Here is a 13,238-nt window from a genome sequence, read left to right on the forward strand (position 1 = left end):
GTTAGCTTGAGACCTTTTGCTGCTCCTCCAAGCAGCTTCACCCGTCAGAGTAAGACAGTCAGGCCGAGAGTCACTGCAATGTACCTCAGGGGTGTCAGCTGCCATATTAGGCTTGCTGTGCTTTGCTGCTAGGTGGTGACAGGCTGCCATGGGCTGCGGGGAGGAAGAATGCAAAGGGGAATGCTTGGGAAACCGAAAGTAGAAGCTGTACTTCCTTGAGACGCTGCCTCAAGGTTACCCAGCTGGGAGCTGCACCCCAAAGCCCCACTTGGACTGACCATTATGAAAGCATCTTGCATGAACTTGATTGGTTAGACTGGGGTGGGAGTGAGTGAGAAACGGTAAAGTAAAGTAGCAAAGTAGAAGTTTGGGATTTTGGCGTGAGATTCTCAGCTCTGGCTATGCAATGCTGCAACGCACTTGGTCTCTAACCAATCTGCACCTTTGGAGCCAAGAATTGTTTCCAGTTTGGAGGTTCAAGTTGTGGGCAGCCTGGAACCTTCAGGGCTTTCCTCCCCAAACTGCGTTGCAATATGTCGGATGGAGATTCTCAGTACAGCCAGTCCTCAACTTACACTAGTTCTTTTAGTGACTGTTCAAAGTTACCACGGCACTGAAAAAAGTGACTTATGGCCATTTCTCACACTTACCACCATTGCAGCACCCTCCCCATGGTCACATGATCAAAATTCAGCTGTTTGGCAACGGCCTCAGATTAATGACGGGCGCAGCATCTCCTGGGGTGACGTGATCCCCTTTTGTGACTTACTGACAAGCCAAGTCTAGGGGGAAGCCAGAGTCACGTAATAACCGTGTTGCCCTCTTAACAACTGCAGTGATTCACTTAACAACCGTGGCAGGGAAAGTCGTACAATGGGGCAAAGTTCACTTAACAAATGTCTCCCTTAGCAAAAGAAATGTTGGTTGGGCTCCACTGTGCCTGCAAGTCGAGGACTGCCTGCGGTCAACTCCAGCTGGACTCATTTTTGTTGATAGTTTGAGACAACGTAAATTAAGTTGCCGTTCGTTGCTCAGGAGTCCACAGAAGAATCTAGTCAACTGCCACCGCACGGACGCCTCAGTGAGGACGGGGAATTCAAACACAAACCTTTTTATCCAACTTCCTGCCAGCCATGCTGAGCGTGATCACCCGGTTGTCCAATAACTCTTGGGCTGCTATCTGAAAAGCAAGAACAGAAAGGGCCCATGATGAGCAAACCAGCCATCGGATCTCTTCAGCAGCCAGAGACGAAATTCGGCACGAGGAAAAAAAGAGAGAGACAAAAAAGTCAAATTGAAGAATCATCATTGTCATTATTGTCATTATTGTCAGGAAGCATATACAGCTAAGCCCTTGACTTAGCTTAGCGACCGTTCAGAGTTAGAAGGGCACTGAAGAAAGCCGACTATTTTTCACCCTTACGAACCGTTCCTGCATCCCCACGTGATCAACATTCAGACGCTTGGCAACGGATTGAGGTTTATGACGGTTGCCACATCCCGTGGTCCCCTGAGCCCCTTTCGTTGGCCTTCTGACAAGCAAAGTCAATGGGGAAGGCCAGATTCCCTTAACAATCATGTTACTAAATTAACAACCACACTGATTCATTTAACAACTGTGGTAAGAAAGGTCATCAAATAGGACAACACACTTATCATCCGTCTTGTTTAGCGACTGATGATAAACGGTCGTCATAAGTCAAGGACTACCTGTCTTGTGTGTGTGTGTGTGTTGGGGGGAGTGTTGCTGTTCTTGTGCATGATTTGTGGGTTACAATGGAACAGCACAGAAACATTAGCAATAAATAAAAATAAAGCCAGCCTACCCTGCAAATTGGAATGGGGGCTAAAATTGGGAGTTTGAGCCATATATACTTTGGATATCTTAGTTTCTTTGGAGGAAATTAAGACCTAAATGTGACAACTAAATAACAGATGTTGGCAGGCAGGGACTGAGTCAAACTTGAGAAGGAAGGAATCTGAGTGCTCTGCTCAATTGGTGCAAATGACTGAAGTTTCCATAATTTATCTTTTCTTGGCATCTTTGCAACCTTTTTTTTTCCTAAGTACCACTGAATTCTCACACGGCTGCTTCCTTTTTATTCCCACACATTTGCTTTTAAGCAAAGAAAAGAAATGGGGGAAACGGGAACGATATGAGTAAGAAAGAGGTAGATGCAATAAATGGAGATTTTTTTCCTGCCTGAAAAATAACACAAATTCATGCACTGAATACAAACCCATTATCAGCACATAAAGTACACGGCGCTGCCAAGCATTTCATCATATTCAAATCACCATTAAATGTGTGCATCTTTTGGAGCACATAAAAGCAACAGAATTGTGCCAGTCCTTTAAAAAAAATCCAAAGTACAACATTGGATGATACTTTTATTGAGATTAACGCAAGATTACATAAAAGATTGCACAAGCGTTCCAGTTCTTCAGAACTTAACAATCCTGCAGATCCTTGAGCCATTTTGGTTAGTCCTGATTAAGAGGCTCCTTCATATTTGTAGTTTTTCAGGTTGCTTTCCTCCACTTGGGACTCCATTTCTCATCACTCTAGATATTAATGCCTGATGGAATCCTATCCAAGACATCTGGCTAAAAGATATGAAGAACAGTTGGAGGAATTGGGTATGGCCAGTCTACAGAAAAGAAGGACTAGGGATGACACGATAGCAATATTCCAGTATTTGAGGGGCTGCCACAAAGAAGAGGGGAGGGGGTCACGTTCTTCTCCAAAGGACCAGAAAGCGACACAAGAAACAATGGATGGAAACTAATCAAGGAGAGAAGCAACCTGGAATTAAGGAGAAATTTTCTGACAGTGAGGACAATCAACCAGTGGAATGGCTTGCCTTCACAAGTTGTGGGTGCTCCATCACTGGAGGCTTTTAAGAAGAGATGGGCAACTATTGGTCTGAAATGGCATGAAGTCTCCTGTTCTAGCAGGGGGTTGAGCTAGAAGACCTCCAAGGTCCCTTCCAAATCTGATGTTCTATGCTTCACCTTCTATGTTCTGAAGGTTGCAATCAGAGCTACTAAGGGGATACTGATCTGCTTGTACCCTCTTCAAGAATTCTTCTCCTCTTTCCAGATCTTGCCTGGGAAATGTTGGTGTGTAGGAGGTGAGAGAAAGAGATAGATAAAGAGAATGACATTGGCCAGGGCTGAAAATAGCTTTTTCTTATTAGCCACTATTTGCTTTCAAAGCGGTCTGAAGAAACTGAGTCACAAAGATTTCGCTAGTGGGAAAAGACCCAAAATCGGTTGGTAATTGACTTTTTCTCTTCTTCCATTGTTCAGTAGAGGAAAACCTGAAGTTAGAAAGCAAACTGGTCTTGGAATGAGTATGTAGACTCAGAATGGGGGTCTGAATATTCTGCCCACCACCACTTATTTATCATCATTTCCAGCTCCACTGTTGTTAACTTCACCATAAAAAAAGCTACTCGGTTTTTTTCCTCCATAATGAAATTTCTATTTGCGAAAAGATGAAATACAGCAGGGCAGAATAAGAGAAGGTGCCAACACCTTGATAAAAATATATGTTTGAGGTAATTGCACAGTAGTAGATTCAGCTGGATTGCACCCAAAACCTCAATGGTGTAATTGATCGAAAAACTGTTCATCTGTACAGAAATGTTCATGGAGGCTGCGTTCTAAACTCCATGGACAGCAAAGGACAGCAAGCAAGTCCTGAAGAAAGCAAGCCAGCTGGGGAATTCTGGGAGTTGAAGTCCACAGGTCTTAAAGTTGCCAAGGTTGGACACCCCTAGTAGAGGTTCTCCTGCTGGAGCAGGGGTTGGACTAGAAGACCCCCAAGGTCCCCTCCAAACCGTATTATTCTGCTCTATGATTCTTTGCTTTACAATCTCTGCTACTCCAAATTTTACCTCACCACCCCCCTTTTAGTTAAGGAAGGTTTTAAAATCTAAAGAAAGGTACTTCTGGAGCAGTGTTAAGCAAGCATAAAACTGAGGAAATGTGAAATACACACACACACTCACTTACACACACATAGACACACAGAGACACAGACACACACACGTTTTAAAATTTAAAGAAAGGTACTTCCGGAACAGTGTTAAGAATGCATAAAACTGAGGAACTGTGAAACACACATACACACACTTACACACACGTAGACACATAGACTCATAGACACACAGAGACACACACACACACGTTTTAAAATTTAAAGAAAGGTACTTCCGGAACAGTGTTAAGAATGCATAAAACTGAGGAACTGTGAAACACACACACACACACACTTACACACACGTAGACACATAGACACAGAGACACACAGAGACACAGACACACACACGTTTTAAAATTTAAAGAAAGGTACTTCCGGAACAGTGTTAAGCATGCATAAAACTGAGGAACTGTGAAACACACACGCACACACTTACACACACGTAGACACATAGAGACACAGACACACACACGTTTTAAAATTTAAAGAAAGGTACTTCCGGAACAGTGTTAAGCATGCATAAAACTGAGGAACTGTGAAACACACACACACACACACACACACACACACACACACACACACTCTTACACACACGTAGACACAGACACAGACACAGAGACACAGACACGTTTTAAAATTTAAAGAAAGGTACTTCCGGAACAGTGTTAAGAATGCATAAAACTGAGGAACTGTGAAACACACATACACACACTTACACACACGTAGACACATAGACACAGAGACACACAGAGACACAGACACACACACGTTTTAAAATTTAAAGAAAGGTACTTCCGGAACAGTGTTAAGCATGCATAAAACTGAGGAACTGTGAAACACACACACACACACACACACACACACACACACACTCTTACACACACGTAGACACAGACACAGACACAGACACAGAGACACAGACACAGACACGTTTTAAAATTTAAAGAAAGGTACTTCCGGAACAGTGTTAAGAATGCATAAAACTGAGGAACTGTGAAACACACATACACACACTTACACACACGTAGACACATAGACACAGAGACACACAGAGACACAGACACACACACGTTTTAAAATTTAAAGAAAGGTACTTCCGGAACAGTGTTAAGCATGCATAAAACTGAGGAACTGTGAAACACACACACACACACACACACACACACACACACTCTTACACACACGTAGACACAGACACAGACACAGAGACACAGACACAGACACGTTTTAAAATTTAAAGAAAGGTACTTCCGGAACAGTGTTAAGCATGCATAAAACTGAGGAACTGTGAAACACACAGACACACACACACACACACACACTCTTACACAGAGGTAGACACACAAGACACAGACACACACACACACACACACACACACACACATCTCACCAGAAACAACTGCTAAACTACGTTTTAATATATACTTTTTATCTGACTGGTAATAATCTGATTTAAAATTAAAGGCTAGAAACCTTTTGCCTGCCTGCGAGCTCGGCCACCCCACTGTGGCACTCAAAAGCAGAGACACTGTGGGGAACATTTGCAAAAGCTTTGGCAACGCTTCCTTTCCACCCACTTCGCTTCTGTGTTCTGAACAGCACCTGTTCGGGGCAAAGAATCGTTCCAGCAGCCTTAACTCCAACTGGCCGTGTCCAGATGCTGATACTACCATCTCCAGGGCCTCCAGCCAGCACACCCAGAGTGAAGATGGCAACGCTGAATACGTGTCTTTATTGCAGGATCCAACCGGAATTGGTCGCCGGGACCAAAGTTTTATTCTTCCAAGCCTTGGGGCTCATGCTGGAGCCCAGTCTGAGAGAACTTCTCTCTCTGTGTGCACTGGATCGTTGTATTTATATGGTGCCTGGTTGTGCGTGTGGCTTTTAGTTCTTAATTAGGGCGTTTGTGATCGGCTACTAGTTTACTTTATTTTTCTACATCGCACCTTTATTATTTTTACAAATAACTCAAGGCAGCAAGCGTGGCAAACACACTTTCCTCCACCTATTTTCTGCAGAACAACAACCCTGTGAGGTGGGTTGGACCGAGAGAGAATGACTGGCCCAAAGTCTCCCAGCTGGCTTTCGTGCCTAAGGCAGGACTTGAATTCAACACCTCCTGCTTTCTAGAGTGGTGCCTTAGCCACTAGACCAGGGGTCGGCAACCTTGACAACTTTAAGATTTGCGGACTTCGGTCCACAAGTTCATTTAGTGGCTGTTCAAAGTTACAATGGCACTGAAAAAAGTGACTTATGCCCATTTTTCACACTTAGGACCGTTGCAGCCTCCCCGTGGCTTGGCAACTGATTCATATTTATGACGGTTGCAGATCATGTGATCACCTTTTGAGATCTTCTGACAAGCAGTCAATGGGAAAGCCAGATTCACTTAACAACCATGTTACTAACTGAACAACTGCAATGGTTCACTTAACAACTGTGTCAAGGAAGGTCATAACATGGAGCAAGACTCACTTAACTGATGTTTCACTCAGCAACACAGGTTTTGGGCTCAACTGTGGTCGTAAGTCGACAACTACCTGTGCTAAGCAAGGTGGTTGGTTAAGCTGCCTCCAATTTTATGAATAGAATAGAATAGAATAGAATAGAATAGAATAGAATAGAATAGAATAGAATAGAATAGAATAGAATAGAATAGAATAGAATAGAACAGAACAGAATAGAATAGAATAGAATAGAATAGAATTGAATAGAATAGAACAGAATAGAATAGAAAATATGGAATGGAATGGAATGGAACGGAACGGAACAGAATAGAATATGGGATGGGATTGGATTGGATGGGATGGGATGGGATGGGATAGAATGAAGAATGGAATAGAGCTGGAAGGGACCTTGGAGGTCTTCTAGTCCAGCCCCCTGCTCAAGCAGGAGAACCTATGCCATCTCAGACAGGTGATCGTCCAATCTCTTCTTGAAAATTTCCAGTGATGGAGCACCCACGATCTCTGGAGGCAAAGCTGTTCCATTGGTTAATTGTCCTCACTGTCAGGAAATTTCCACTTAATTCCAGGCTGCTTCTCTCTTTGATCAGTTTCCAACCATTGTTTCTCGTCCTGCCCTCTGGTGCTTTGGTAAATAACATGACCCCCTCCTCTTCTTTGTGGCAGCCCCTTAAATACTGGAATACTGCTATCACGTCTCCCCTGTTTCTTCTTTTCTTTAGACTAGCTAGCCAAACCCAAGTCCTGAAGCCGTTCTTCGTATGTTTTATTCTCCAGGCCTTTGATCCTCTTAGTTGCTCTTCTCTGAATTCTTTCCAAACTCTCAACATCTTTTTTGTGATATGGTGACCAAAACTGGCTGCAGTATTCCAGGTGTGGCCTCACTAGGGCTTTGTAATACTTTGTGTGATCTTGATTCTATGCCTCTGTTTATACAACCCAGGATCGTATTAGCTTTTTTTGGTGGCTTCTGCACACTGCTGGCTCATGGTGTTTTTGCCACAGATGTTAAGCGAATCACTGCAGATGTTCAGTGATCACAAGATCGTTAAGTGGACTCCTGCTGACCTTGCTCTTCAGAAGCTTGCTGGGAAGGCCATAGATGGTGATGACTCTCTAAAAGAAGGCAAATGACCAGCCGTCTGCAAGGCGTATAAATCCTTCCATTCCCGACCATCCAGTCAGAACCGAAGAAGCTTCTTGGATGAGAAGTGAGATGTCTTCAAAGAAAAAGTTGCCACCTGAAAAAGCACCTTTCGGACAACCGTTCCTGGATGACTGAGCATCTCCACAGACATCCATAGGAAAAAATCTAACTGGCACGCTGCCCCGCTAACAGAGATTGGAATGGAGACCAGTATTTCTCGACAGCTGGGGAACTGCCAGGAAGCGACTGGGCAGTCACGGAAGAAGATTCCAGGCAGAACTGCTTTCACAGAATCGCCAAGAAAATTAGAAGAATGCAGAGACTAAGTCAAGCTTTTTTACTTCACAGAGTTCTTCTTTTGGGGGAGCTCGCCCATTCAATTTATTTCTGGCTCAGTGTGTTGTATGAAAGCAGAAAATAGATTCATTGTGGAACCACGTCAAGAGAATTGCATGACCAAAGCCTTCTCTATGGCTGACAAATAGTTTAGACTTGATAAGGTGTTGTTTTTTGTTTTTTAAAAAAACCTCTTTCATTAATAAAGAGCTAATATCTGAGGGCAAAACCTTTGGGAAAGATTTCAGCAGAGAGGGGTGTGTGTGTGTGTGTGTGTGTGTGTGTGTGTGTGTGTGTGTTTTGCTGTTGTTAATTCTCAAAGAATGCACACGCTCTAAACTCAGTGGAACAGCTTTCCACAAGGTCTACTGGGCTTCAACCCTCCTAATCCTCAACCAGTCCTGCCACTGTGGGGAAAGCCTCTTTAGAAATGTCAAAGTACGCAACCACAAAAAGTTAGCACAAACTTTATTTGCATTTCTTCGGAGCTGGAGAACCCCAGTTCCCAGGACTGCAAGCAAGAACTTCTTGATTTTGACTTCTGTTCTACACAGCCTTGGTTCAAACCCTTTGCTAAGCTGTAATGTGAGGTGTTCAGTTTGGGGCTTTATTCCTTGTGCAATTGTTGATTTGCCCAATCTGCTTTCCTAGCACAATACCAATTCCTGCCTTTGCTTCATTGTCAGACTAATCAAATGATGGTTAAAAAAAATCACAGCTTCTTGCTAAATGGATCCAGGTTTCTAACTGATATTACAAAAACCAGGATTCTTTTCATCCCCTAGAGACTTTTTGGCACAAACGAGCAGGCTCCAACGATCATATTCTGGACACATTCTGGGAGAGAAAGGAATGAGTAGAAGAAGGATGACCAGCAGGATGGTGGACAGTGGTGATAGGTCCACGGTTGGAAAGACCTGACCAGCCAGATCATCACGAAACGTCTGTGTGGTCTCCAATTAAGAGTAGTCTGTGTCTCTGTCTGTCTCTGTCTGTCTGTCTACCCACCCACCCACCTACCTATGGAAGGTCCAACACTCTTTAAGAAATCCATAATGCTGTGAAAGTTGGAAGGAAAGAGAGGCAGAGGACAAAGGATGGACCTAGTTACTGTGGCAATGGATTTATTATAGAAGAGCTAAAGAACCAGGTTGGGGACAGAACATCCTGATCTATCCATGTGCTTGCTGAGAGGCATAAGGGACTTGACAGCAATCAATCAATGAAACTATTTCAAAGTGGCTTCAGGAAGGATTTCTGCATCCACCACTGTGTCCTATAATCCAAATCACAGAAGGCCTCTGTGGCAGCCCCTCAAATATTGGAATTTGCCCTTCTTTTCACTAGACTAGGTAAAGGTAAAGGTTCCCCCGCACATGTCTACTAGTCGTTTCCAACTCTAGGGGCCGGTGCTCATCTCCGTTTCAAAGCTGAAGAGCCAGCACTTCTCCGAGGACGTCTCCGTGGTCATGTGGCCGGCATGACTAGACGCCAAAGGCGCACGGAACGCTGTTGCCTTCCCACCGTAGTGGTCCCTATTTTTCTACTTGCATTTTTACGTACTTTCAAACTGCTAGGTTGGCAGAAGCTGGGACGAGTCACAGACGCTCACTCTGCTACGTGGCACTCAGGATTCGACCCGCCAAACTGCCGACCTTCTGATCGACAAGCTCAGCGTCCTAACCCACTGAGCCACCGCGTCCCTTCACTAGACTAGACATACCCAATTCCTGCAACTGTTCAATTCTCCTGAGGAAGCTATGGAGGCACCACTTTGGTTGGGTGGGGAATTCTGGGAGTTGAAGTCCACAAGTCTTAAAGTTGCCAAGTTTGGAGATCCCTGATTTAAGCCAAATCTTCATCCGATCTTCAAGGTCTCAGCAGTTTTCAGCCTCTGAAAGACTCAGGTGGGGTCTGTGCAGTTCTCATGTAAACCAAAGTGGGGAAATGACTCAACGCCTGGAGAGGAAAGCGATGAACCGTATTTAATGTCAATTAAAAAAGAACAAAATGACTTTTTTGGCCTAGTCTACCTTCTGGAGAGCAGCTCATGCAGAGAGCAAGGTTTAGAGAAGTTGCACATCCTTGATTTAAGGAGGCATCAGTCCTCTTCTTTTTAATCTCTGCTTTTATTTTCTTTTTCCTCTTTCAGCTCTTTCTCCTTCAGTCCTTCTGTTTTGTTTTGCAAAGCGCCTTGTCAATTGTCTTACAATTTGCATTTCCTTAGGTTGGTTTAAAGAAAGAAAGGAAAGCTCTCCCATTTTTCATTCTTTACGCCGTGCTGTTTTATCATTACACAATATATTACTTGAAGATATTGTTGCTTTTCGGGAAGCAGGCTCAATATGGCATCATCTTGAATGAGAGAGCAGAAAGAAAGCAAATAGTTCTTGTCTCTGAGTCTTTTCAATTTTTCCAGAAGAGGAAAGTCTCCATTTAAACTCCCACCACTGGGGAGAAAGCCTGGAGCAACAGACCATTAAGAGAAGCTGTTTCAGGGCAGGGGGGGGAAGGGAGGGGGGCAAAGCAATTAAAGCTGAGATAAGAAACTCAGTGGCACCCTCCCACCTTTTGCTTTGAACCGAAGCAGATCTTCTGAGTTGGCTCCAGCTGGCAGAAGTCCAAGATCTTCTTGAAGACATTTTTTTTCACGCCACATTTCATAGAATCATAGGACTGGAAGGGACCTTGGAGGTCTTCTAGTCCAACCCCCTGCCCATGACAAGCGTCTTTATTCCATCCCAGACAAAAGGCTGTCCAAGCTTTTCTTGAAAACTTCCAGCAATGGAGCAGCACCCATAACTCCGGAAGGCAAGATGTTTCACTGGTTAGTAGTTCTCACTGTCAGGAAATTCCTCCTTATATGGAGAGTAAATTTTTTTTATATAGAAGTTTTTATTGAGAGTAAATTGACACCCTCTTCTCTGTGACAGCCAATCAAGACAGTTTTCATGCCCCCCCCCTGCTCCAATTGTCCCAAAGGTGCTTTCTCAAGAAGCAACTGGACTTTCTTTTTTCTCTTTGAAGACATTTCGCTTCTCATCCAAGAAGCTTCTTCAGCTCTGACTGGATGGTGGGGAATGGAAGGTTCGAAAGAGGGGTCAAAGAGGCCATCTATGTCAAAATTGAACAGCCCTCTCTCAACAGAGGGGGAGGGATACGACACCACTGGTCTCCGGTCTACAACGCAGTCTTTTCAGCAGTTCCAAGAAGGCTCCACACCCATTTACACCATGCAGGTGACCCTGAAGACACAGACAAAGCTCCAAGTGGCCTCAACGACTCTCTAAAAGAAGGCAAATGACCAGCTGTCTGCAAGGGGTATAAATCCTTCCATTCCCCACCATCCAGTCAGAGCTGAAGAAGCTTCTTGGATGAGAAGCGAAACATCTTCGAAGGAAAAACAAGAAAGTCCAGTTGCATCTTGAAAAAGCACCTTTGGAACAACCATGACCTGGGTGACTGAGCATCTCCATAGGCGTCCCCCCCCCAATTCTTGTCTTTGATAGGCTAGCCCAGGGGTAGGCAACCCTTGGCTCTTTTATGACTCGTGGACTTCAACTCCCAGAATTCCTGAGCAAGCATGGCTCAGCTTGGAAACCTCTCCCTTTCCCCTCAACAGAGCTGGCTCAGGAATTCTGGGAGTTGAAGTCCACGAGTTATAAAAGAGCCAAGGTTGCCTACCCCCGGGCTAGATTTACCTAGCTCCCTCAACAGTTATGATTTGGCCTCCAGACCCCTTATCAATTTTCGTAGCTTTTCTGTGCACTCTTTGTTAGAGTCTCAGCATCTTTTCTGAATCGTGTATTCAGAAAGTATCGTGCGGTATAGAGCGGCACTATCACTTTTTCCGATCCTGACGCTATCCCTGTTCATGCTCCCTAGGACTGCGTTGGCTTTTCTGACATCTGCAGCACACTGCTGGCTCACACTTAAGTGGTGGTCCACTAGGACACAGAGTGGAGCCTTGGTGGAGCAGTGGGCTGATGCCTACTTAAGTAACACCAGCTGCCTGCAATTAGTGCAGGTTCGCATCCCACCAGGCTCAAGGTTGACTCAGCCTTCCATCCTTCTGAGGTAGGTAAAATGAGGACCCAGATTGTTGGGGGCAATAAGCTGACTTTGTAATAATGCCGCTTGGGGTGTGTGTGAAAGCCCTAACAAGCAGGCATATACATAGAATGAAGGCTACTGCTAAGCTTGTAAGCCGCCCTGAGTCTTCGGAGAAGGGCGGGATATAAATGGAATTAAAATAAAAATAAATAAAATGTCTAGACTCCCCTCTCACAGGTACCACTGTTAGGCCAAGTACTGCGTATCCCGTGGCAAAGCACTTGGGACAGAAGTACCGAGGCACTTTGGGGTTGAAAGGATGAGCAGTGACAGCTCTGTTGCCTGGCAGACGCCCAATTCGGGGCTCTTTTCATGTCCCCAGCAGGACCTGGAGCGAACCTGGAGCAAAGGGTGGGGAGCTCAACCCCGCCCCATGGCAGCACTTGGGTCTGAAATGCAGGCTTGCTAACTCCATCCCAGCGTCCTAACCCCATGAGCCACCATGCTCCTTATCTATCCTGCATAAAAGCAGGAGCCTGCTTTTCTCGTTTGCCTTGGAGCAAAACAGACCTTCTGAACTGGCTCCAGGTCTAAGTTTTAGAGGAAAAGCTGACAGAAATCTGAGATCTTCCTGAAGATGCTTTTTCTCTGAAGGTTTATCCAACTCAAGAAGACAGCAGCAGAAGGTATGTAATTCGCACTGGCCACTTGGAAAAATGCCTCACGCCCAAGACTACGCAGACTCTGAATCCTTCTGTTTAAAACTGGAAGGGCATAGACTGAGAACTGTTGGTAGGACACTGTGACTCTTTCATTCATACGAGTGGTGCAAATCCTCCAAAGTCAACCGTGCAATGAATCAATGAGTGAATCAAGTTGAATGAATCAAGTGGTTATGTATTGCACACTTACAAAAGCTCTATTCATTCAACCCCACTCACCCGCCTTTCTCTCCTTTCGACAAAGGCAGCCAAGTCTTCTTCTGCTTTCTTCCAGGAGAAGGTCCCAAAGGTGCTTTTTCTTTCTTTTTGAACAATATTTTATTAATTTTTTATAATCACACATCCTTAGTATTTTATCAGCAACGTGTTATCTGGGTTCCGATATTTAGTGTACTTACATGTTAAACTCCTTTCTCTCTACCTCGTTTTTCTAGCCATTGATAAAATGTATCCCATGTTCTAAAATATTCTGAGTCTTCTTTCTCCTTCATTTTTAATGTCAGACTGTCCATTTCTGCACAGTCCAA

General features: G+C 44.4%; 1 protein-coding gene across 1 annotated transcript in view; it reads right to left on the bottom strand.

The window, feature by feature from the left end:
* Nucleotides 1–1,096: 1,096 nt before the first annotated feature.
* Nucleotides 1,097–13,238, bottom strand: part of LOC308679345 (copine-2-like) — a gene marked incomplete at its 3' end in the record, with an annotated part of 49,625 nt that continues 37,483 nt past the window's right edge. The window contains exon 5 of the mRNA XM_081346955.1: nucleotides 1,097–1,180. Within this exon, the coding sequence (XP_081203081.1) occupies nucleotides 1,097–1,180 (84 nt within the window). The remainder of the gene's footprint in view (nucleotides 1,181–13,238) is intronic.

This window comes from Vipera berus (assembly GCF_964194415.1).
Source record: "Vipera berus genome assembly, contig: HAP1_SCAFFOLD_228, whole genome shotgun sequence".
NCBI classification, from domain to species: Eukaryota; Metazoa; Chordata; class Lepidosauria; order Squamata; family Viperidae; genus Vipera; species Vipera berus.